We start from the raw sequence: 26670 nt of genomic DNA, 5'->3' as shown, positions 1-26670 counted from the left end.
AGGTGGCCGTGTCGTCTTGTCCGCCCCCCTCCTCCACAGTGGTGGCTGCGGCCACTTTGCAGTCCAGGCCTGCAGCATCATCTTCCACAACGGCTACTCTGGGAAAGGAGGATAAGCTCCTTGACTCCCTTGGAAGAAAGATTTTCGCCAACTCGGCCTTGCAGCTGAGGCAGGCCAATGCCGAACTGGTGTTAGCGGGGGCTAATATGCGGATGTGGAAAGGTCTGTCGGAGTTTGAGGAGTTCATTCCGGTCGAGACGCTGGAAGACTTCAAAGCGGGATTATCCGACGCCAGGGTCTTGGCCCAGGATCTCCTGGAGGCTGCAGCTCATCACATAGACACCTCGGCTCGGGGCAGGCTCTTATGCTGGGGGTTGATACCTCACGGCAGGCATGGCTGCATGCTAACAAATTCTCAAAAGAAGTGCAGGACAAAGTGTTAGACCTTCCGTTTGATGGTAAGGAGCTCTGTCATTCTACAACAGATGTAGAGCTGACCAAGACGAAGGATAGCACTCAGACAGCTAAGTCCTTGTTGGTCCTTGTTAAAGCCCCTTTCAAAACCCAGAGACCGTTGTCACAAAGCTGACCTTCCTCTGGCTTTAGGGGCTTCCTAGACTGGAAATCTCGCAGTGGATACCCCTTCGGGGAATAACCGACAGAGGCAACAACGGACTCGGTTTTTCTCCCGCTCCTCAGTCTCCTCCTCAGGCTCAGGTGGCAACACCACCGAGAAACCTCTAAAATGAGGGTTCTCTGCGCTCGCACGAGACCCCGGTGGGAGGACGCATAGCGTCTCATTGGGAGGCGTGGCAGACCATCACCGAAGACAGATGGGTCTTGTCAGACGCTCGGGCGGGCTTCCGCTTACCCCTACCCCACCTTTCAACCCTCCTTTTCAGCTGTCGGGCTCACCCTCCCTCAAAGCCGAGGTTCAGAAATGTCTGGACCTCAGGACTGTAGAACCTGTTCCCCTTGGGCAGGGCTTCTACTCCCGGCTGTTTACGGTGCCCAAACCCAACCAGGCTGGCCTGCGCACCATCCTAGACCTTTCCCAGTTCAATCTTTTCCTACCCCAAGAGAAATTCAAGATCACGCCCGGCCAGATACGGTCCTCCTTGCAGATGGGCGATTGGCTCAGCGTGGTGGATCTTCAGGGTGCGTACATGCATATTCTGATTTGGAATCCACAAAGGAGATGCCTCTGTTTCTCTTTGGGAGGGGAGCACTTCCAGTTTCGAGTGCTTCCTTTCGGCCTCAGCACTGCGCCGCGTGTCTTCACGAAGATGATGTTGGTGATTTCGGCCTCTTTGTCTGCAGGGCATCCATGTGTATCTGTATTTGGACGACTGGCTCTTACGCAGTTCATGCCCGCTGAAAGCAGCGGGCAATCTTCAGTCTCTCCTTCAGCTCCTGTTCCATCTTGAGCTGTCGGTGAACTGGCGGAAATCTTTCATGACTGCCTCGCAGGACTTGATTTTCCTGGGTTTTCGCTGGAATACGATCGACTCCAGAGTTTACCTGACCGGTGACAGAATGGCCGATCTGTTAGCCACGTGTCAGATGTTTGCGCAGTCGCAGAGCATGTCGGCCTGGTGGCCTCGTGTGTGTTGGATCTTCCTCTTGCTCGTCTCAAGATGAGGCAGACTCCGATGGCTCTTCAGAGCGTCAGTCTGTGGATCCGGAGTCCAAGTTGATAATGATTCCGGATTCCATGAGAGTGGACCTAGAGTGGTAGTTATCTCTCAGCAACCTGTCGGTGGGTGCGGGGTTTCGGGGCCCAGCTCCTACGGTGGCGATCATGACAGACTCCTCCCTTCTGGGGTGGGGTGCGACGTTGGATCTTCAGGTCTCTGATCTCTGGTCGCCTCAGGATAAGCTCCTCCACATAAATCTAGAGCTTCTGGCGATCTTCCTAGCGCTCAGGGCGTTCAGACCGATCATTGCCAACAAAGTGGTCCGCATACGCACGGACAATGTGGTGTCGATGTATTACATCAACCAACCAGGGGGAACCAAGTCTCCCCCTCTCGTGGACCTGTCCATCCAGATTTGGCAGTGGGCTGTACTTCATGGTGTTTGGCTGCTTGCAGTGCACATCCCGGGCCAGCTGACTGTCACAGCGGAGGCCCTCAGCCTGCGGACAGTGGACAGCTACAAGTGGGAGTTGAAGGCAGAGGTCCTCTCATGGATTTTCCTGCTTTGGGGGCACACCGGAAGTGGACCTCTTCGCTACGGCGATAAACAAGAAGCTTCCTCAGTATGCCTCCAGAGGGGGGCTGGGAGCCTCCTCTCTGGGGGATGCTCTCGAGATTCCATGGCACAACATGAGAGTTTACGCCTTCCCGCCTCTAGTTCACCGAGCAATTTGCAAGCTGAAGAACTCGGTGAACTGTTCCCTTCTACTCATAGCCCTGTGGTGGCCGGACAGGTTTTGGTTCTCAGAACTTCAACACCTGTCGGTGTTTCCGGCGATCAGGTTGCCAGTAACTCCTGATCATCTTCACCAGGGGGAACAGCAGCTGTGGCACCCCTCCCCACAATCGCTCAGCCTGGTGGCATGGTGCCAGAGCAAGTCTTTAGAACAATATAACTTGTCTGCAGATAACATGTGTATTATCCAGGCAGCCAGGAAACCCTTGACTAGGTCCTAGTACAGAAGCAAATGGCTCAGGTTCTGTCATTGGTGGAAGCAGTTGGACCCAAGAGAGGCTACGATTGACACAGTGCTACCCTTCGTATCCTTCTTAGCAGAGTCGGGTGTTCCATGTTCTGTCATGCAGAACTTACCTTTCAGCGGTCTCCGCTTACCTTTTTACGGACTAATGCTCTTACTCTCTGTGTAACCCAGTGGTTAAGAGGCATTTTGCAGGCTTGACACGCCTCAATCCTCCAATTCGTAGACCGCACCCGTCGTGGGATCTAAATGTAGTGCTAACGGTATTGTGCCGTAAGCCTTTCGAACCAATGGCCATGGTGGACCTCAAGTACCTATCCTGGAAAGTGTCCTTTTTGGTCGCCGTTACGTCAGCAAGGCAGGTGCGTGAGCTCCAGGCCTTGTCGGTGGAGCATCCCTTTTTGGTCTTTCACAAGGATAAGTAAGTCCTACGGATGAATCCTGTTTTCCTGCCGAAGGTGGTAACTGAATTCCATCTGAATCAGTCGATCTCCTTGCTGGTCTTTTTTCCGAACACTACCTCAGAGGCAGAAAGGGTTCTGCATTGTCTCCAACTCAGAAGGGCTCTTAAGTTCTATCTAGACAGAACATCCGAGCTTAGGAGTTCTTCTCAACTGTTTGACTTTTGGTAACCCTCAGGGTAAGCAGGCGTCTAAGGCGACTATTTCTCGGTGGATCGCCGCCTGCATTAGAGTCTTTCACCGTCCAAGGGCTGAAACCTCCTAAGGGTATTCATGCACACCTGGTGCGGGGCAATGCAGCCGCGGTTGCTTTTCAGAAATGTGTCCCCTGGGAGTCCATCGCTAGGGCAGCTACTTGGGCCTCCCCATCTGCTTTTTATAAGCATTATTGTCTTGACATGAGCTCAAGAGCTGATGCTCAGTTTGGTCAGGCTGTGCTGAAGCCCCTTTTTCAGTAAGGGGCATGTCCATCCACCTTTAGTTCCTGTTAGGAGTGCTTGGGAATCTCCTATAAGTATGGAGGAAAGGGGACGGGACGTAGGAGTATAACCAGGTTACTCACCGTAGTGACCACCTTACTCCTAGTCCATAGTCCCCTTTCCTCCATACGCCTGCCCGCTGTCCCCTCTAATAAGCTTCCTCTGTTATTGCTAATAGGTCTCTGACCTGGCGATAGAAAAGGACTGATGGGCGATGCGCAGGGAGGAGCCAAGGTGGACGGGGTTATGGCGGCGAGCCGGGCCCCGCGTGAGAAGGAGAGGGAGGACACATTTTTGAAGAAAAAAATATTTGGATGCTTTTACAAAGTGCTCCGGTCCCGTCCCACAGGACAGAGAGATGTCCCATAAGTATGGAGGAAAGGGGACTATGGACTAGGAGTAAGGTGGTCACTGTGGTGAGTAACCTGGTAAAATCATGCTAGACCTGTAGGTCTAGTAACATAGCTTAGCTACTCGACCTAGGAGAAATGCATTTGACCCATGGCAAGGTTGTGACAATGTTACCATTGCTTTCTGTAAAATTGTGCCATAAGCACTTCCATGTTTTTGTGACGTGCTGGCACTGACAGTGAAACCAAATGTCTAAGTTTCACACATCCCAGCATTTCGATTTACTTGCAAGCAAGGTCAAAGTACCATGCAAATGTTACTCGACCTTCATAAAAACTCCTCGACTGTGCGAGTGGTCAAGTAGATTTTGCGAGCCCCAATTGTTTATGAATTCAATGTAGAGACCCCTGATAAAGAACTTGGAACTAATTTAAATAAACGTTCCCTTCCATTAACAGGAATTACATTTTAACTGACCCTGATGTGTAACGTTCAGTCTGGGTACTTGTCTCCACTGGCTAATGCAATGAAGCTCCAAAACCATTGATATGTAGGGCTGAGATTCAACCGTGATCTGCAATTCAGAACCTCAGTACGGTTTAGCTGAGGGGTGCAGGTTGGCCTTCAAGTGTCCACTTGGAGTAGTCTGCTTGTCTGCACAGAAAAGTGCCTGGCACATTTCCAACAAAAGCAGGCATGCACCTTTTGTATTTGTGCAGGCAAGTAAATCACCTGTATTAGGTTATCCGTCCACAAGAGGTTAGGAACTGGTGCATCTGGCACACACTATGAAGTTGGGAGCCTTGCTGTCCCCAAGAGAAATGTGCAGCCTATACTGCCACATTTTTTTGTGTATTAGGAACACGTTGAGTAATTTAACATGGTTTATACCTCTTTAATCTGCTCATGCCTCAGCTAAGTAATCTCCCCAATCTCAATAAGCTTGCAGCTCAGTCCTTGTTCACCGATTTAGCTCACTTAAAACAAGACTACCTCATGTCTTTCAGACATCTTATTGTAAAATTCAGCATGAAGTGTTAACTGGTTTTTTTTTCATGTGGCTATACAGCTCTTCCAGTGGTAAGGATATCAAGCCACTAAATTCCTATTGTTCTAATGTTTGACCCCTATCCCATGTAATCCACCAATTTAATTTCTATTAGAATGTGGAGGTAGTTTGTTTGGACTTGGAGATGCTCCACCATGAAATGCCTCATAGTACTCCCCCCCCCCCCCCCATAAAAATACCATTCATTTTGGCCGATATCCTCTTATCGTCTATTTAAGGTCTTTGGCCTGGTGCTCTGAAGCAGTTTACCAAGGATGCTGGCATTTAAATATATACAGGCACTAATATTAGCATTCCTGAAAACCAATGTGGGTTAATGTCTAATTGAGGTGACCTTTAACCACCAAATGTTCCCCTGCTATTGAGTCTTAGATCACTGCTTTTTCTTGATTGTATTTAAGAGTATGGATTGTGTTTTATTGGGGAATGTTTGGTCCAAGGTAGGTATTCTGGGTTAGTTGTACCAGTGCTAAATGTAGGACTGCCTTGTATTCATCGGTGGCCTGCAGTTGGTGTTGGGGCGTTTAACCAGCCTGGGAACGGCCTGTTGTGTGTGGAAATACATACCACGATTGACCTGCCTTTATTGGTAGTCACATTACGGTTGCAAACTCTCGCCCCGTTGTAACCAAAATCCAGATGAGCAATGAATCCTGGAGGCTTGCTTGCCAGGGACTGTGCTGGGAGGCACACGTAGGTGAAGGCTGACCTTGAAACATGCAATCAGTTTGTTTGTTAGAAGTACACCATCAAATAGAAAAACCCAGAAATCTTACAGCAGTGTTCTCGTCACTGTCGATGGGTCATTGAAAATATTAGCCAAAGGGAACAATTTCAAGTTGCAAGCTACTAGTTCGCCATAAAATTGTCACCCGCCACCTGAATTCTGAACCTATACACAGCACACCAAGTATTACCTATAAAATGAGTAACCCTACAATCAAAGTAAAATAGTGCTGCTGTTGCATGCTCTTATTCTCAAACACTCAACAAGTGGGTCAGTTGTGAACATAATTTCCATGGTATGCCTTGCACATCTTCTATCTATTCCCTAGAAAAGTTGTCTCAGCTAGGAATACTTCGTCCAAGAGGTAAGTGGACACGTGGCCCACCACAGGGACAGTGATCAGTTCTCTTGCTCCTCGGTTTACTTTCCTGAGCCAGGCCAGTCTTGGCGACACCCTCCTGGGGCCTAGTTGCTATTAGTTCCACTCTTCCTTAATTGCTAGCGTCATGAATGACGTGGCTATAAACCTCTCATATACTCCTAGAGATGCATCTTCCCTAGCAGGAAGTCTGCGGGAAACATATTATGCTTCGCTTTCCTGCCGCTGCCATAGCATCATCTCCATGTTGGTGGGTCTTCCTACCCGATGAATGACTCGAAACCCTGCCCACCTGCCTCATACCCTTCCAGCAATCTATTGATGCATCCAGTTTTTCAGTTGTAAGTCTAGTCCTGGGTAACAATTTTAATTGCAATCTAAAAGCCAGGCCTACATTCCATCCAGCCCCCCAATTCGCCACATGCACCCCGTTTCTCACTGCATGTCAATTGTCACTCAACAATGGCTAGTGCCAATTATGATGCCTGTTTAAACAAAACTACGCCTAAAAAGTAGGTGTTCGGAAATCGAACTTCGCCAGCCTGGGCTTTGTTTAAAATGACTGCACTAGTCAAAGACCGAGAAAGTATTTGCATTTCCCGTGAACGTTTCTCAGAGTCGAGACCAAGATCCATTTGTGGAGCAATGTGCGAAAGGGACACAAGGTGGAGGATTAAGAGCGGTCGAGGCGACATGGATGAGGTCTTTCATAAGCGAGGACGGTTGTAGGACAAATGATCGAATCTTTTGAAACTAATCTTTTGAAAAAAAAAAAGTGAAAAAAACAAAAAAAAATGCGATCTTTTGACCTGTCGACTTTTTGGTGTCGACACCAAAAAGTCGACAGGTCAAAAGATCGCATTTTTTTTCACTTTTTTTTGGGGGGGGGGTCCCCCCAACCCCCCTTTTTTTTTGCTTAGAACCACTTTCTTCCCTAAACGAAAACCTAAAAAAATATATATAACTAAAAAAAAATTAGATCATTTGACCTGTCGACCAAATTGTGTTGACCTTTTGACTGTCGACCATTTGACTAGACACCAGCGAGGGACCGCAATTACAGGTGTTTGCGCCCCACCCAACCAATTTACAGATGTTAGTGCCGTGCGAATGAGCTTGCATAATCTGTTTGCCTTTCACCGAGTTTGGGGTGTCCTCCTCCAAAGAGGATGAATACAATCTGAATCTTTCATCCCAAATCCCTGCTTCCGTGCTCTCGCTCTCCTAATAATCGGCGAGGCGAGCAGACTCTAGCATTGTGCCATCCCAGCTTTGTGCTTGCACGGAAATGAATGAATATTCACATGTGGAAGCTTCTTGCCTTCCAATAGGCACATGTCGCAAGCATGAAGATTCCTACTAGGTGATCTGTCTAGCCATTTAGACATGGGTTGGTGTTTGCATAGAGCACTGTGCCCTTTGTTTCCGGCGCACAGTAGGATGTGTATTCCATGTCGGCTTCATTGTTTCCCCATTTATTTTAAGCACGATACCCGATGTGTCCCCAGTTAATGGGATTCCCTCAAGGAGCTGCAGATTCTCCTGGACCGACTGAGTTCTTTCCTTTGCGTTTTGCTAAATCAGGCCTTGGCAATGCTGCATCACAATCGCCGTTTGACTCCCTGCAACAACTGTGCATTGAGTTTCATTTGTCTGTGTGCCACGAGTCCGCTAGCCACTGTCTTATTTGATGGGGGGTGGAGGGGGGGTAGCCTACAACCTAGAACTCCAGATGTTTTGGCTTACAACTCCCATGAGTCTTATCATCTTTAGTCAAATGTCGGGGTTCATGGGCGCTGTCACCAAAACATCTCGAGCGCTGCAGGTTGTAGAGCTTTTGCTTGATTATGGTAAGCCTGGCCCCAGCAGTGAGTCGATTTTTCTTTGACTATTTCTTTTCCATTCCCACCAGCAGCAAACTCACACGGTGAGCCCAGTGGCGGGGACGGCAAATGCCATAGAAATCGAAGCTTTCAAAAGACAGGCTGCAGCGACCCAAGCAGGTGGGTTGGAGTGTTGTCCACTGATTAACATTCACGGTTTGTTGTGTGCAATCTTTTATTTTTTTTTCTTCTTCTGAATTTACCATATGGAAGGTTTGGAAACTGCCTGTAATTTTGCAAATCTTCTCCGTAGTCTGTTTCCCGAACATGATGCAGCCCTAGTTATGTTTTATTTTTAATTATTCTTATTAGTATACTGGCATTGGCGTATTCAGCATTTTCTGTTTCGTCATAAAATGCAGTGGTTTCGGGAGGTAGACGGGTTTTCCCAGGGTTGCAAAGGTGTACGGTTGGCGGCTGTGCATTATTCTGAAGCTGCGTGAGACAAACGTCAGCAACGTTTGCAACACTGCGCCTCCTCCCAAGCCAAGGGATTGTTCATTTAGAGCAGGGGTCCCCAGCCTTTTGGGCGCAAAGAGCAATGTGTGCATATCAATTGTGAGCAACATCTATTCAGCCGAACATTTCAGTGCTCAGTTGGAAACATTATTGCACATACTCTGTCATCTTTCATGTTGCAATCAAATTGTACTTTTGCTAACAAATGTAAAACGGCAGTCTTTGGGATAATGGCTGCGGCAGATCTCCCATTACATATTCTCTTGGCGGATCCGACCAGAGCCAAGAGGAAACTATATCTTTATGATTGGATAAAGACACAAGAGCAGTGTTGTACATATCAAGATTTTAGTCCCAATCCATTTACAATGAAACATTTTGGGCAATGTGAACCATATCTGCTACGTTGTCAATCAGTTGCGCTGCGCTCAGCCATCCTACGCTTTATATACAATCTTTGGCTAACACGAGAAGTAATGGTTAAACGTAAACTCGTTGATAGTTCATTTGACTTTTGTCGATTTTGTAAAAATGCAAATCGCAAAGAATCTCGTAGACATATTATGTTAGTGTGTTGAACTGTCTGCCATGAGAGAAATGTATTTATCTAAACACTGCAACCAATTTACCACTCTGAATGCTGATGAAACATGAAATGTTGCTAACTGTTTTCCGCTATTTTAATTTTTGTGTTAATATTTTTTATAAAACTATTGTAAAAATGATTGTTTCAGCAATAAACAGTAAAAAAAAATATTGCAACATAAATTATACAGAACATTTTAATTTACAGTACTTGACAGTTCTCTAGACCAGGTACAATTCTAGCTAAGGAAATTTGTAATGGCCTTCACTTAATTTGAAATTAAGTGGTTGTTTACAGGAAACGTTGAAGAAATTGAGTGGTCGGTAGGACATTTTTAGCTAGATGCGGCCAGTCAAGTTGTTCAAAACAATGGTAGGACTAAACAAACGCCACCAAGGGCTTCCATTTCACAACAAATGTTTTAAAGGACATTAGTGCAAAATTTGTGACAAATAGAACACTAGTTTTTAGGTGGACTTTGGAGTTCCACCGGAGGAATTTCTGGGATCTTTAGTGGCAAATGATACATTTCTAAGCATACAAGAGCAGTAATGCTGTTATTCAATCATTGATGATTACTGTATTATGGACTATTTTCTCTTCAAGAATGTTAGGAATTTTTGCATATCTTTTTGAACAGAGCATTCACTATCCCCTTGAGTTATTTTCCAAAGGCTTAGGGTAGGCACCACAGCAATGTCTGACAGCCAGAGGGAGCTGGTTGAAGATGATGCCTCAGCTTGAAAGGGAGGCATTGGAAAGATTTACTAATTCACAAGAAATTTAAGCTTTTATTTTATATTTTATTGGTTAAAGCACAGACCTAGCTCGAGAGCAGCAGTGCTGTAAAGCGTGACAGTAGCCAGCATTTGGGCCGGCATCTTTTAACAGTAGCGCAGTACTGTGAATGGAGGAATTTGTGTCCATTGGAATCAGCCCTTGTTCAGGTTTTGTTGAAAAAGCTGTTTTCAGAGGTTTGCAAAATTTGAGAATTGTGTGGCCATTCAGAGTAGACGCCGGGATCAAGTTCCAGAGGGTGGGTGTATGGTGTAAATCGAAAACACAGCCCTCTCTAAAAGCAGCCATTGTTTCTCATTTATTTTTTTGTCCTTTAGCAAGGTTTATGTACCCTTTTGAGACTATAAATAAAACCTATTCTCAAGGCTTATACAGTTCAAAGGCCACAGAGGAAAGTGTCAGTTTGAGTCTTTGGTTCAAACAGCTATCGGAAAATGGCACTCCCCAGTTTAGGAGGTTCAGATTATAAACATGGATGCCCCATGGTTTGATGTAGAATTTCAAAAGGAAAATTCAACCTTGATTTTATGAGGGGTGTGTGCACGGCTGGCCAGATTTAGTTTCAAAAGGGCATAGAAACATTGATAAAGGCCAAAATAATTATTTGAAAAAATGTGAGCTTTTAGAGGATAATCATTTTTGAAAGACACCAAATTGTTTGTTTAATGCAATTGTCGAGATGGGCATTATGCCATTCCCTTAGACGAGTATTCTTTGGACCCGCAGGCCTATGGTTATAGGCCAATTTCCAAGATATTCTCAATGTTTATTGGTCAGACTGGAAGAGTGCATTAAAAGTAACAAAAGCTTGACAAACTCCCAAGCAGGTTTCATGAGAGGGCTTAGTACAGTGAACCACTGCTTCACTCTGAGCACCATCATGGAGCAATACAGTAAGGTTCAGGGAGGGAGATTATTTTTGGCTTTTTTCAGATTTGGAGAAAGCATTTGATTTGGTCGATACAAACCTCTTGTGGCATTTTACACTCTATTGGGGTTCCTAATGATTTATTAAATCTTATCCAACTGTGATATGCAGGCACCTCATCATCTGGCTGATATACAAGATCGGGGAATTATACATGGTTTTTCTCTACCCATACAGGTGAGAAGCAAGAATGCCCGTTAGCCTAGATTTAATCCTTTCAGACTTTGACCGTAGTATTTATTTTAGGAAAGTTAATCTGCCCTACCTGAAGGACACATTATAAAGTGCGCTGCTTTATGCGGATAACACCGCTATTTTGGACATAACCCAGCAGGTCGCCAACAGGACCTGCTACACCCAAATAACTATTTTGGTAACTATAGTTTGAAATGAAATATGATGAGAAATTATGGTGTTCGGGAAAAGCATTGAGACCTTGTAGCTGGTTATTAAATGAATGTAGAGATAAGGATGTAGACGCGTTTTTATTTGAGTATACGCTTATCAAACGGACGTGCTGGGGTCAATCATTTTAAGACAGCAGAAAGGGCATCTTGAAGGATTAAAGGGCTTCAAGACTTGCGGCATGCAGATTGGACAACTGCCTGGAGATATACAAGTCAAAAATCTGGTCCATGCTTTTCTGTGGCTGCAAAATTTATTTTTTTTTCTTTTCCTCGAAAGGTCATATCATGGAGGGGTTGCAAAATAAATTCCTGCGCCAAATAGCAGATCTCCCTCCAGGTACCTGGTAGCACGTTATGATATGAAATGGGGGTGTTGAGTTTAAAGGTGCCGGCCCAGTAATGATTTTTAAAAGCACAACTGGTATTTTCTGGTAATCATAAAGTGAATGTCGGTGTGATTGCAGCCTTCCCATGTAAAGAAAAATACTTGTGGTATGGGGAGCTATGAAGGCACTGTCCATTTGTATAGTGGAGTGGGGAACTACTCAATTTGCCAAAATAAATGAAGTCAAAATGCTGCTTGAAGAAAGTTTGTCTGATGTGGAGGGAGGCAAATGTCCAAATAATAAAACAGCAGCCCAGTGTCGCCTTGTATGAAGACTTGTGTATAAATATACAATGGCCAGTAGACATCTGTGCGATAGGAGCCCCAGACCGGTGGTCGGTCAAAAGGCCGAAAAGAAAACCCGAATAACAAAAATCTCGGAAAAAAAGGCCGAAAAAAAAAATATCGAATTTATTTTTTTGGTTTTTTTTTTGAATAAGGTAAGTAAAAAAGAAAATAGAAAAAAAGGGGGGTTGGGGGGAACCCCCCCTTTTTTTGAAAAAAAAGTCATTAAAAAAATGCGATATTTTATTTTCCGCCTTTCTTTTTTCGTGATTTTTTTTTTCGAGATTTCTAATTTCGGTTTTATGACCATAAACCCCCCAGAACGTTGGAGGCTGATGCTAATGGTAAGTTTAAATGTACCCACCCCTCAAAAAAGGTGTGCAGGAGGAAGCGCAAAATGTACTTGCAAAACGGGAGTAGCTGAAGATTTGGTTCATTTTCTGTAAATTTGTTTTGCATAAGCCTTTGGTAGCACCCTATTTTTTGTTTAATCATATTAGGACATACATGGAAGGTTACGTATTTAATTGTAAGGATCAGATTTCTATATGTATAGCTTGTTTGAATACGTTAAAGCTGCTCTTAGTGTGGGCATGTTGTATGGGAATTTTATGAAATATGATGCATGTTTTTAAATGTTGCTTACTTTTAATGGAGAAATATGAATTAAATATTGATTGAATAATCCTGGTTAGAATATGCTAAACTTTTCAGATCACATCACAGGGGCTTTGGAGGTTACCTCAAGAATTATTTTGGTTTGTAATGGCAAGTAGTGCATCTGAAAGCACTTGGGACCTCTTACATTGGTGAACAAGTGGTTAGGAATACACAACATTAAATGAATCACTTGGGACCTCTTACATTGGTGAACAAGTGGTTAGGAATACACAACATTAAATGAATCACTTGGGACCTCTTACATTGGTGAACAAGTGGTTAGGAATACACAACATTAAATGAATCACTTGGGACCTCTTACATTGGTGAACAAGTGGTTAGGAATACACAACATTAAATGAATCATTTGGGGCCTCTTTTCTCCACTCAAATGAATTTTACACACATCTTAGCAAATATTAGTGAAAATATTGAGCATTTGAAGACTACTTCATAAACTAGTGTGGTGGTGTTAACTAGGTATTTCAATCAATTAATTGGCTTGCTAATTTAAATGAATTATAAGTAATTTGATTTGAATAAAGGGCAAATTAATAATGGACAATGTCATCGACATGCGCCAGGGAGGAGCATGGCACCAGAGGACAGTCTTCTATGACAATCTAGAAAAAAAAACAATAGAAGAAAAATAGAAAGTTTTCAGGGAAGAGCACATGGAATTACCAGGCCAGAGGACAAACCCAGGAGTGCTGGTGAAGTGATTTGTTCCTGGCGATGTGGAAAAGAGGACTTGGGAGTGGCGCTGGGGGACGGAGTCAGGGAGCACATGCTCCCAGGGTGGTCCCCTGCGCACATCTAATTTTAAAGGGGAAGACACATTTCTTCTGGTGAAAAAGGTTTCCTGTCCCTATGAATATCTTTCTCATGTCGTCATCCTAGAGTCTTGTAACAACACAAGTGTAAGACTCACTGGGCACGGTTCTGCAGAAGGCGTAGATCTTAACGATCCGGAGCATAATGTTTGGACAAACTAGCTTTTCAACGCTAGTGTTCCAGCAGTTGCTGTTTAAGTATTTTCTTTAGAGGTTTTCTCTTTTTTTTTTCTTTATTTGCCAGGAGGATGGCTCAGGAGCAACACATTTGTCTTCTAAGCAAGACCATGCAGAGCAACACAGGTCGAATCCTGGTGCCATGCTTAGCCACTGCTCTCTTTGTTATGAAAAAAGGATTATTTTTTTCTTTTCCCCTTTCTCTTCATTCCTTTTCCCCCTTTTGCTCATACCCATCTCACTTCCTTTTCTCTATCAATTTATCCACCTGCACTTATATCCAGCACAGCCTCAAACTCCTTAGCACTCCTCGCCCCAACTCTCCTGATCTTACCCGAACACCTTTCACTGTCTCCTTCTCCAGCATGGGGTCTGTCATGGATTCACATGCTCATGAATATTCCCTGTCGTCGGGCTGGGAATCCTCGGTAAAGAAGAAATCAGTTTCAGTTTCGTTTCTGAATGGTCTGTCTCCTAATAACCAGTCACTGGTCTCTGGGTCATATACTGCCCGCAGCCAATGACTGCCCTCTACCTAAGCCCCTCCTGTGGCAGCCATCTTCAGATTTTTACCGCACGTTCAAGTGTTGGGAGTCCTCGTGCTATAGCTCTCAAGCTTTTACTGCGTTTTTTCAAAGAGTTTACCTCAATTTTTTCGGTCAATCGAGCCTCAAGCTCCACCGTTTCTACTTCTGATCAACAGAGACCCGTTTCGGAATTTCCTACACCCCTCAAGGACGAAATTTTCATTGAGTTTCGCTTCTTGGGAGGATTCCAGAAGATCTTTGAGGCCTACCCCGCGTGGTCATGGCCCACGACAAAGGAAACACGACACCCGGATCCAAGCTGTTCACGAGCTGCCCTGGATGCGGATTACAGAATGTCTTCAAGGAGGATGAGCATTCTCAATGCCTCTACTGCCTTCACGAAGACAAAACTCATGTGGAGAGGGACTGTGCGTTTTGCAAGAACATGTCCGAACGGACTGTGAAGGATCGTCGTATCCGACTCACCAACTGGCTGGAAGGGAAGAGCCCAGCAGCAGGTGGGAAGTCAGATTGGTCTTCTAAGACCTTTGAGGGCGCTCCAGCGACATGGGCCCAACAAAAGGCTAAGCATTGCGAGTCCGTGGGCACCGGGAGCGCCGCTCGGTCGGGCTCCTCGGCTGCCAGGCAGGGCACATTATCACCAACGCCATCAACCACGAGCCAACGCTCTGGCAAGAGGAAATCTGAGAACCTGGTTAAGCTTCGGGAGAAGCCGCGGTCGATCCCGACGGAGACAGCCGAGGGGGAGCGAAGCGGTGACCCTCCCCCCAAGGTGAAGGCCTCGGGCGCACCCAAATCCACGAAGGCCCCGATTCACCCGGCTAAGGCCTCGATCGAGGGGGTCGTGGCGACCCTGGCAAAGCCTACGGAGGCTACCCCAGTGGAGGTGACCTCGGGGCCTAAAGTTTCCCTGCCACCACAGAGAGTATCCTCTTTTCAGCCCATCGATAAGACCCCTGTGAAACCCCAGGCGGAAAAAGGAGGGGGAGGGGGCGGTGACCATTACAGACACAGATACCACCACTGAAGAGGAGCTGGCTGTCGTCTCGAAGATCCTGAACAAGAGGTTCGAGGAGGTCCGGTCCTACGGGAGGGATCCCGATGAGGCGGACGAAGAATGCGACAGCGGTGCTGACGGGGATCCGTGAGCTGTAAAGGGGACGGAGCCTACTTTCCAACCGTTGCTCCCGTCGCAGACGGTGCCTATGCCACAAGACAACTCGGGAGCAATCTTGATGGCAATTCAGGCCTTATGTATGGAGATAAGGACAAGGTTGCCCTTACCCCCAGTGGACGATCCAGCGGCGCCTGGACCGTTGGGAAGCCCACCAAGCAAGCGGAGGAGAACTCATCCCCCCCCAGCCTTCACAGCCTTCACAGCCTTCACAGCCTTCACAGCCTTCACAGCCTTCACAGCCTTCACAGCCTTCACAGCCTTCACAGCCTTCATCTCCTTCCCCTGTTCCGAGGGATGAGACGGGAACGGAGATGGTGACGATGGAATGGACCTTCCATCACCACCCGCTCGGGCCTCCGCACCCGACGAAATTGGCTCCTTCCACTCCATGATCGCCAGGGCATCTGAGCTCTTCCAGCTCTGCCCCGTAGAGCAGAAGGAAGGTTTCCTCTACCAACAACGTGCGGCCATGAGGAAGACTGTCCTCTCAGTCCCATTACTGGACGACATCTGGGACGAGGGGCTGACGCTCCTGAAGAACCTGTCCACGGCTCCTGCTAAGAGGGACCGGTACGAGAAAAAGTACTGGGTCCCAGACTCTGCCCCCATGTGCCTTAGGGCGCAGCCGTCCCCAGATTCGGCCGTCTCCGCGGCGGCCAAGAAGAAAGCAGCAGGGGTGACTGCTTCAACTTAGACTTCCCCGCCGGACGGCGAGGGGAAGAAACTGGACGCCATGGGACGGCGGGGGTCATCTCATCGGCGGTGACGACGATTAAAGCGGCCAACGCCCTCGCAATTGTGGCACGCTACAACAGGGAGCTGTGGTTTAAGATCACTCCCATGCTGGACTTCCTCCCAGACGACAAGAGGGCTGAGGCCCTGGAAATCCTACAGGAAGGCGAGGTGGTTTCGGACCACGCCATCACGGTGGCCATGGACATTGCTGACACTGGTTTCGCCAGATGGGCAACAGCGTTTGCCTTAGTCGGCGCGGCTGGCTTAAGGCAACCGTTTTCCGCCAGCACGTGCAGACCAGGGTTCTGGACATGCCCTTCGACAGGAACAATCTGTTTGGCAAGACTGTGGACGAGTCACTGCAGGCCATCAAGGCAGACACTGAGACGGCTCGGGCCTTGGGTGTTCTTCAACAATGATGGCCGTCCTTTCGGAACTCCGGAGGCAAGCAAAGTGCCTCCAAAGGATTTGGCACGTCGTACCGCCAGGCGGCCCGCTCCTCGTCGCAGGATGCCTACAGAGGACGCGGCAAGACAGGAGGATCTCGTCCTAGTCGCCAAGGCGGCAAGGCCGTGGCCAAGCAGGACTGAACCGGCCATAGCATTGGGCCCCCACCTGAGCATCCAGGTGGGAGGCCGGCTGGCGAACTTCGTCAGCGTGTGGGAGTCCATCTCCACCAACCGTTGGGTGCTGGAAAGCCTGGCCCGTGGACACACTCTGGAATTTCCAAGGAAGTGTCCCCATATTCCACCTGTGGCCAGGAAGGAAAACCACGTCCCTCAACTGCTGCTGGAGGTACGGGCGATGCTAAAAAAAAAAGTTAGCCATCGGACTCGTCCCAAAGAGGCTCCGGGGCTCTGTGTACTCACGATACTTCCTCGTAAGCAAAAAGACCGGCGGTTGGCGGCCCATCCTGGATCTTCGTCTATACAGGTACATCAAGTCCCAGAAGTTCCGGATGGTCACCCTCCAGCACGTGCTGGGACAGTTGGAGGAAGGCGACTTCCTATCCTCGCTGGACTTGGAGGATGACTACTTCCCCATTCTAAAAGGACATCGAAAATTCCTGCGATCCGGGGTCCAAGGGCGACATGATCAGTTCAAGGCCCTTCCCTTCAGATTGAAGTCGGCACCCAGGGTGTTCAGAGTGCCTAGCCCCAGTGGCGGCGTGGCTGCGCCTGCAGGTGATCCATGTCTACCCCTACTTGGGCTCATCCGAGCAAGGTCAAGAGAACTCGCCGTCGATCACACATCAAAGACGGTTCAACTGCTCACGGATATGGGATTTTCGATCAACTTCGCGAAATCCCACATGGTACCGTCGCAAGTAGCCCTGTTCCTGGGGGCGAGTCTCGTCACAGTGGCACGACTGGCTTCTCCATCGGAGGAAAGGACAAAGGTCATCCTGGGCAAGGTGCAATGGCTGTTGACCATGGACGTGGTCAGGTCAATCCAGTCCTTGCTCGGCATGATGTCCTCGTGCATCTACCTCGTGCACCTATGCAGACTGCGGATGCGACCACTACAGGAGTACCTCGACGCCCGTTGGATGCAAGCGGTGGGCAGCTTGGAAGACAGGGTCTTGCTCAACGAGACCTTCCGCCAAGCGATGCGGTGGTGGGACACCTGCGCGCATCTGGCGGCGGGCATGGTCTTCCAGACCCAGGCTCCTCAGGAAACGGTGACGACGGACGCCTCCCTGTAAGGATGGGGAGCGCACACCGGAGATCTCCATGCAAGAGGCCTTTGGCTCCCGGAGGAGAGGTCACTACACATCAATGTCCTGGAGCTCTGAGCCGTGTTCTGGGCCGTCAGTTCGTTCCTTCCGTCCCTCAAGGGCAAGGTAGTAAGGATGGTCACTGACAACACCACCATGATGTTCTACATCCGGAAGCAGGGAGGCACCAGATCCTCAGCCCTACCCAAGGAGGCCCAGGATCTGTGGCACTGGGCCATCGCCCAAGGGATGTTTCTGGTACCCTTCCATTTGGCAGGAATAAAGAACACCATCGCCGACTGACTCACCAGAGAGCTGCGCTCATGCCACTAGTGGGAACTGCGGCAGGATCAAGTGTATCTCCTATTCCGACGATGGGGCAATCCCCAGATCGACCTATTCGTGACGCCGACGAATGCCAAGTACCAGAGGTTCGCCAGCAGGTTTCCCCAGCCGGGGAGCATTGGCTATGCCTTCTCATTCCCCTGCGACGGCCTGTTCCTGTATGCGTTCCCGCCGTTGCGACTCCTCAATCAACCCGGACGGTCCCGGTGCAGGATGATCCTCGTCGCTCCGGCGTGGCTGAGGCAGATCTGGTTCCCGGACCTTCTGGACATGTCGGCGTCCCCCCTCCTGCCGCCCCCCCCCCCACACCTTCCCTCTCCCAGTCAAACTGCCAACGGACGTGGATCTTCTCTCCAGAGAAGGAGGTGCCATCATCCACCACGACCCGGGGTCGCTGAACTTGCAGGCCTGGCTCCTGCAGCACTAGAGTTTGGAGAGTACGATATCCCAGCGGACTGCAAGGGGGCGCTTGCAAAGGCCAGGGCGTCCTCGACTCTCAAGTGCTATGGACACAAATGGAAGAGGTTCTCTGTCTGGTGCCGTGCACAGAAGATTAACCCTCTGCAGATTACGGCCCCTCAAGTGCTGCCATACCTACTGTCGCTGGCCAAGGCAGGGTTAGCTCATGCCTCCATCAAAATCCATCTAGCGGCCATTTCCCGCTACACCAGAACTCCGGGGCAATCATCTCTGTGGTCCCATCGCCTGGTGAAGGAGTTAATGAAAGGACTGTTCCGGACATTCCTGCCGGTGAAGGCTCCGGCCCCGGCGTGGGAGCTCAACGTGGTGCTGAGCAGGCTCATGGGACCGCCATTTGAGCCGCTGCATTTGGCACCGTTGAAATTCCTATCGTGGCAGACAGCGTTTCTTGTGGCCATCAGCTCTGCACGACGAGTGGGAGAGATCCAAGCCTTCACGTGTAAACCTCCATACGTGACATTCCACGAGACGAGTGTAGTGCTGAGGACGCACCCCTCCTTCATGCCCAAGGTGCCGTCGGACTTCCATCTCAACGAGCCCTTGGTGTTATCTGTGTTCTTCCCGTCGCCTTTGTTGCCGGCTGAGAGGAATTTGCACTCGCTGGATGTGGCTAGAGTGCTGAAGTTCTACGTGGACCGCACGACGACCCTTCGGAAGACATCACAGCTATTTGTGAACTTTGGACCTGTGAACCAAGGGAAGGCTCTCTCGAAGGATTCCATTCCCAGATGGCTCTCCGGCTGCATCATGCACTGTCACCGGTTGGCAAACTGACCATTGCCCGGCCGTCCGAGAGCCCATTCAACCAGAGCGATCGCTGCTACCACGGTGTTCCTGTCTGGTGTGCCCTTGCTGGACATCTGCGGGGCTGCTACATCAAGGTTGACGCACACCTTCACGTGATTCTACTGCGTCGACCGGGATTCTAGGGAGGAGTCCAGAGTTAGCCAGGTAGTGCTGCGCAACCTGTTCGCCTGAAGGTGGGCCTGGTGAGGAGGTAAGAGATGCTTAATGTTGAGCCTTGCCACCTCCGGTGGTTGTGCATGTGTGTACTGCTATGTATTCATGAGCATGTGAATACATGCCAGACCCCATGCTGGAGAAGGAACAAGTAACTTACCTTTAACTGTTGTTCTCCAGCATGTGTCTGGCATGGGTTCACATACAAACCCTCCCACCTACCCCTCTGCGGCTCTTCTCTTGGTCCTACTGCCAGTTTACGTGCTACCAAATCTGAAGATGGCTGCCAGAGGAGGGGCTTGGGTAGAGGGCAGTCATTGGCTTGGGGCAGTATGACCAAGAGACCAGTGATTGGTTATTCGTAGAAAGACAGTTCAGAAACTAAACAAACTGATTTTTTTCTTTACCGAGGATTCCCAGCCTGATGACGGGGAATATTCATGAGCATGTGAATCCATGCCAGACCCATGCTGGAGAACAACAGTTACAGGTCAGTAACTTGTTCTTTCTCTGAGAATGGATTTTTATATGTATCCTTTTCTAGTTTCATTCTGCCTCCTATTGGCTTCTGTAGATAACACTGAGACTGCTCTGACCGTACAAGGTATTGATAAGATTGAAAATGTAATCCTTCAGTAATGCTAAAATGTTATTAATCAACACAACAAAAAATAATTTAATACAATAGATATAAAAAAATCACAAGGTACTTTTGAATAGTACGTTGTATTACAATCTCAGCGATGAAGTGGGTAACCATGTATGCACAGATGTACTTTGATTTAAAACATAATGAGCTTCTGGTTCACTACAGTGAGAACATGAAGTAGCGTGTGAACTTGATTGTCTTCTGAGTCTTATTACTGTGTAGAGTATCACAGGTTATCATCTCTACATGTTTCTGTTCAAATAAACACTAGTGTTGAACATTCTTCAGGAGTTTCATCACCCAGATTTTAAATTGTTTTGCTGTGGTAATTGGAATAATTCACAAATCGTGTGTATTGTAAATGGTCTTGGCCTGCATCAGTTCTTTTGGGGGTGGGGGGGGCGAGCAACACTGTTCTCAGTTCAAAGGACCAAGCTGTGTCCTGTTTTGTGCCTATTGAATGTGTTTTCAGAGTATTCCACGGGTTATGTACGGGTTGGTAGTGCTTGCTACTATTGTCTTTTCCTGTTGCCCAGTTGGCTCTTCTTGTTCATGGCAAACTTTTTATTGGAGTTATCTCCTTCCAACTTAGGATGTGCGCTCCCTCTTGTAAGTGCAGTCTGTGTACATTGGGATCCCTGGCTGATGTTGGGCTTTAAACTGTGAGTCTACTTCAAGAAGCCGCCTTGTAAGGTTTTTAGATTCTCGTGCCTTCCACTTTGATGTAGATTGGTGATCCTCAGCATCAGCGTATTCTGGGGCCTGGAACCGTGTGGTCTGATTTTACAGTTCTGCTGTGAATGCAGTGGTGCCTCCGCGTCACTGATCTTTCTCTGTGGACTACTAGCACATTGGCTTTTCGCATCACTTGCTCTCCCAAGACAAACGTTCCCTATGCTTTTCCACTGGGGTTGCGTTTTGGATAGGGAGTGCATAAAGACCCATGTAAGCCCTGCTCCTCTTCCCCCTCTTTGGCCTTGGTTCCACCTCTGGTGCAGCACCGTTGAACACAGATCCTCTTCCTAATTGGGGTATAGTTGGTCTTGTTTCTTTCGGATTCTCTGTCTGTTTCTGGAGAGTTAAAACTTTGTCATTCGATACTGGCGTGGATTCTTCTTGTTGGGGGCATAGGGCGCTATGGGATCCATAGCTCTGAAAAATAAGAGGGGGAATTCTGTCCAGAAACAAGGTTGGCAGGCATGGCTAAAGGGACAATGTGTTACGCTCACCTGATATCCCTGGGGGCGTATGGAAGGCTGAGATCTGGAACCCTGGATGCGTAGTTGCCCAGTGCTGAATAATGAATCTTAGTTATTTGTAGGGTGACCTATCCGTCCTGCGTTTCTTGTGCAGGGGCGCTTGACCTTGTTGGCGAGCTTCCAGAGTTGCTTCACTGGTGCAGTACGCCTTCCTTGGGCCCAGGCCTGCTGTGACCCCGAATCTGCTGGTAGACAGGTAGGTTTGTAAGTCTTTGTTCTGTTTATGGTGGGAATTCGTTAATGTCTTTATCTCCTTCTTTTCGGGTGCGAAGGTCTTGATGCTGGCGGCACGTTTCTAGGTAGGAGGAAGCGCAAAGCGCAACGCCTTTATTGTCTTTTGAAGCTAACCTGTGTTTTCTTCTCCTCACAGACCGCTGAGGTGCTGTGAGTGGATGAGAGCACAATGAAAAAACAGGCCCACGGAATCCGTTAAGGTAAGTACAGCGCTGTGTGGTTGTTTAATATTGAAAGCGAACCTCGATATGTCTCTCTTCCTTTGGAGATGTTGCTCCGGATGGAAGCGTGACGTAGCGCGATGGAATTCGAGGTTTTGGAAACACGCATTCTAATATTGTTAATCCTTTTCTCGTTATTGCAGGTCGCAATGTTCGAACAGCAGCTGTGGTAGCGGTTCGCCGGAAGTCCTTAAGCTAGTACTCACAGGTATGTGATGTTTCTTCTTCTCTCGGATTTCACAGATTGCAGCCCATTTGCGATGCTGAGTGCTGGATGGTGTTTGCTCAGGTAAGGCAGAATAATCTTGTTCTTGCAGGATTACAGGAAGATGCTGAAGACCAGGAGCTGGACACGGTGAGTTGCAGAATAACACAAAGCGTGTTCTGCAGTCAGGGTGTGCTTTATATAGCCCAGGTAAAGTAGTACCAGGGAAAGTAGTTCCAGGCCTGCCACACCCAAAACACTAGACTGCATGGCTTGGTTCTTAGAACTAGACTGTGTGGGTGCTCTCATGTTGGATTTAAAGGCCCATGTACATAACTGGGGCCTAGTTTGAACAGCCCTTCCTTCCTACATATGAGCATGGTGCCAAAGGCGCCAGGACTGGCTCCAGGAGCCCTTTTGCAGTGGTTTTAAGGCCCTCGGGGTTCTGGTGGGAGCCTGCTTGTGGCACAACTTGTGCCCTCTCGCAGTGGTCATGACACAATGGTACCAATACTCTTATATCAGGCACTCTGGGGAGTTGGGGGACTAAGGTCCACCTGAACTCTTGACTCCGACCTCTGGTGTAGGCTCAGCCCTAGCAATGGCCTAGTAGGCCACCTACCCCAAGTCGTGAGGGGTTGGTTCATCCTCCCACCTGATGGGGTTGTGACCCCGTCAAATCGGTCTTCAGAACACACATGTATGTGTTAACATATCACCAAAACCTGGTGATAAGAGGGTGATTTATTTAGTACAGCCAGAGTCTGAGCCAAGGAACGTTAAATGAATCCAGACGTAAGAAAAGTATTATATAAATGTGAACACTCTAATCTTCACAGGATGGCTATAAATCGTTGGTTGGCAGCTATGTTAATAAAATACTAATTCACGTCTAACACATGTTAGATTTGTTCAATGTCTGAGAGGACCCACGGCTTTTAAAACAGAGTTGAAATACAACTCTGGTAGTACTCATTTGGTGTCTGTGGCATAATGCCATCTGGAAATGGTGGCACAGCCCAAGCCTTTCATTTTCTTTTCTTTTTTTTAAACATAAAAGGATACTGGTAATTGTTTCTGACAGGGAGGTCTGCTAATCAGTCACCCCTTTCTTGAATGCTCCATGCAAAAATTATAGTGCACGGCTGTATTATAAGAATTGTACAACTTAGTCAGTCTGGTGGCACGCAAGTCTTTAAATTTAAGCCATGACATCTTGTGCCATGGTGAATAACAAGGCATACATTAGTTTTAAAGAATTGATTAGCAGAGTTTGCTAATCAAATTCATTTTGATTAGCAAACAAGCTGATTTGACTAGCAATTTTGTACTAATTTTGTACCCAAGACATGAAATGAGCAACAATACAGCAGTTCGTGTGAGGTGTCAGGCCTTGCAAATTCTTTAAACTTCAACTAGATCTAAAGGTCGGGTAACTTAGTTTACCTATTCAACCTAAACATTTTAAATGTGATTTCTTAAAAATTGTGCATGTCCCTACAAACCCACTTTTTTTGGCACCCTGCTGCCATCCAGAGGCCAGCCATGCACACAAACTTTTATTAGACATTTTTTCTGCAAAGTAAATGGTAAATACAAGTTTCAACATCTTTTGCAAATGCTACGCGCCCTTTATAAAATCTACTTTACTCTGCGAGTGGGCGAAAAGACTTTGTGCCAGAGATGAGTGTCTGTAAAATGTAAAAGGTTAGCTGCATGAATGGACGCAAATAGATATGATGAAACGGTTCTGGAAACAGTTTGGCCATCTGTCTCCTGCAGGTGGTAATATATAATTAAATCATAAAACAAAGCGTACTCTGGAGGCCAACTTGTGTTTGGTATTGTAGTAGATCTGTAGATGTATGGATTTGATGGCACTATTGATCACTACTTTTCGTAAGCATCTAATTCGCTTTGTGTATTCATTATGTAAGAGGTAAGAAAGAGACTTAGAGTGGATTGTCTCGCAGCCATAGAACTGGACAAACTAGGTGGAATATTGTAGTTTATGGTCATCTCACTTTCAGGGTACCTGCTACAAAGTGACTGTGATAATGCAGAATTTCAAGGAATATGGGTTTGCTCATGGATTCTCAGGCCTAACGCATCCACATCCGGTCTGGATAAACCATGCCGGAGCGAACACACACTCAACCACCTCACCTACAGCTAAGAAGCAGCTATCACACGAATACCGCACGAGCTGCGCACATACCCGGTGCTCACACGCACCTTTTGACTCTCTCTACTGACCTGAACTTCGGTTCCCAAGGGCGTTCAACCTACCAGCGCCTTCAGACCATACCAATGGTATATAAGGCGCTATATAAATGCAAAATAACAACACAAAATGGGTTGAGCACCAGTTAAAAGATGTATGCAACCTGCAGGTTACAGAACTAGGTTTGCCATCAAACGCATTTGATCATGTACATTTCAAAAGTGTTCACTTGTCAGTATGATGCATTTATTTCAAACAAAATGAAATGGTGGACACTATGACGTTTAGAAACACTAACCTTAACTTTACTGTAACGCATGGAGATGATGCAGTATGTTACAGTATCAATGCTGTAATTATGCATTATGTAACCTTACATTTTAGGAATGGAATTGTATAACTATATTTATATAAATATAAAGTTGACACATTATAGAAAGCTTAATAACGGTATCATCCCGATTACTTCTGGTGTGCAGTTATTTGAATGTTTGCCTGGCACTTAAGAGTGGAGGAGATGATTACTGCTGCACTTTCTCTCCATTAGCACTTGAAGTGAACAGAGAAGAGAGTGAAGAGAGCACCATGGGCAAGAGGAATGCAAGGCGAGCTGTGCTTTCATTGAAGAGCTCAACTTAAATAGCTAACTTTGCTACACAAGTATCCATTTGATTAGCAAACCTACAGAATTGCATAGAAAATTGCTATACGACATTGCTTATTTATGCCTTGAATAATAAGGGCACACAATTATGCAGCCTTAGCAATTGGAGGTTTTACTAGTGTCTGCTCTGTGAGCATGGCCAGCTTTGACAAAACTGATGTGAATTGGTGGCTCGTCGTACTGTTACCACATTCAATGGGACCCCCAGCAGATTTGTCTAGGTCTCGGAAGCCGAGCTGACATTTGAGACAAGTAAAGCCTTTTTAGCTGCACTTTTACCTGATCAACAAATTTATTTTGGGGGTTGCCAGTGCAGGGAGACTGTTTCCCCTTCTTATCCTGTTCATTTCGCAGCGCACCCCCTTAAGTAGAGTGTTACAAGGGCACTTTTATATCCCTTTTGTGTGACATCATTTTTTATGCCTTTGCCTAGGACCAGGCTGGTGGCAGTGATCTGTTTTTATTTATTACAATGCACCACCTTTCTTTACCACACGAAGATTTGAGTCGCATTTACACAAAACTATAATATAAGAGCCTTAACCTTTGCAGTGTCTAGCCTGAACTCTTGACCAAAGTTCTTTTTGTTACTTAGCTGGTTGAAAATGGAATTGGGACTGTCTTTTCCCAATCCACAATTCAAGGGGGTGTCTGTTGAGCAGAAATGGGGTAGGTGGCTATTCCTGATTGGACATCCCTTACCTGTTTGAATGGTGCAGATCCTTTTGCATTGGCCGACTAGGGAAACCCTCAAACCTGGAATTTGGGTAAGGGGAGCTCTGGACCCATTCTTGAGGTCTCCATATGATCCAAGAATCCAAAGATGTGTAGGCTGCACTGAAGACCAAGAGGACTGCTGCAGAAAGGGAGTGCATTGCTCACGCTATCCAATGGTGAAACTTTGATACTTTTTCTGTGACCAGGGAGTGACCCTTGATGCTGCCTTTCTCCCTGGGACAGTTGGATCAATCAGTCCCATAGTCAATAAATACACCCTGACGAAACAACTGAGCTGCCCGCTCCAAGCCCGCATCTGACCACCCCTGAAACCCTCGCAAATTTCTCTTGCCCAACTCGAACGGGGGAGCCCACAACGAGGACAGGTGCGAGGGCCAGGAAGACGGCACTGTATTTCCCCTATCGTTTCTCCAAAGCCCCCACAACACGGACAAGGTGGGATGTGTTCTGGCCGCAATTGGGAGGTTCCTGCCCGAGGTCCCTCACTTTTCTGGGATGTACTTGGGAGTACTCAATATATGACCAATATGTTCTCATATCGTCTCTTAAATGCTCTAACACTCTCAGTTGAGCGGCTTTATGGTAGTGCCGGAAATTGGGTAAACCAAAGCCCCCTTGCGATCTCGGGAGGGTAAGGACCTCATGCTGGACCCTCAGCTTTTTCCCATTCCAGATAAGCCGCAGGACCTCCGAGTGGAGGGACTTAAAAAAAAAAGAATCTGGGATGGCGACTGGAAGAGAGGCGAAAAGATGGGGAAGTCGCGGCAATATGTTCATCTTGACTGAGACCATGCAGCCAGACCAAGAAAGAGTCAAGGGAGCCCACCACCGCAGATCGTAAGCTACCTTAGCAAGAACGGGGGGGGGGGGTAAATTAACCTTTAAAGTCTGGCCAAGTCCCTTGGAATCTGCACACCAAAGTAATGCGTAGCCTCCCGCTCAATTCTAATACCCTCCAAGGCGTCCTTCC

The 26670-nt window shown here is 47.4% G+C and overlaps 1 protein-coding gene across 6 annotated transcripts in view; it reads left to right on the top strand.

The window, feature by feature from the left end:
• EP400 (E1A binding protein p400) overlaps positions 1 to 26670 on the top strand; it is a 1542855-nt gene that overhangs the window by 71252 nt on the left and 1444933 nt on the right. For 3 of the 6 annotated variants that reach the window (XM_069620067.1, XM_069620064.1, XM_069620066.1), the window contains one exon: positions 8059 to 8146. In XM_069620067.1, coding sequence (XP_069476168.1) covers positions 8059 to 8146 — 88 coding nt within the window. Of the gene's footprint in view, positions 1 to 8055; positions 8147 to 26670 lie in introns of all 6 variants that reach the window. The other 3 variants (XM_069620063.1, XM_069620065.1, XM_069620062.1) reach the window with 1 other exon arrangement.

The sequence above is a fragment of the Ambystoma mexicanum genome, chromosome 10, assembly GCF_040938575.1.
Source record: "Ambystoma mexicanum isolate Mex_15411 chromosome 10, UKY_AmexF1_1, whole genome shotgun sequence".
Taxonomy (NCBI): domain Eukaryota; kingdom Metazoa; phylum Chordata; class Amphibia; order Caudata; family Ambystomatidae; genus Ambystoma; species Ambystoma mexicanum.
The sequence above is the reverse complement of the archived record's forward strand: the minus strand, read 5'-3'. Positions and strand labels throughout refer to the sequence as shown.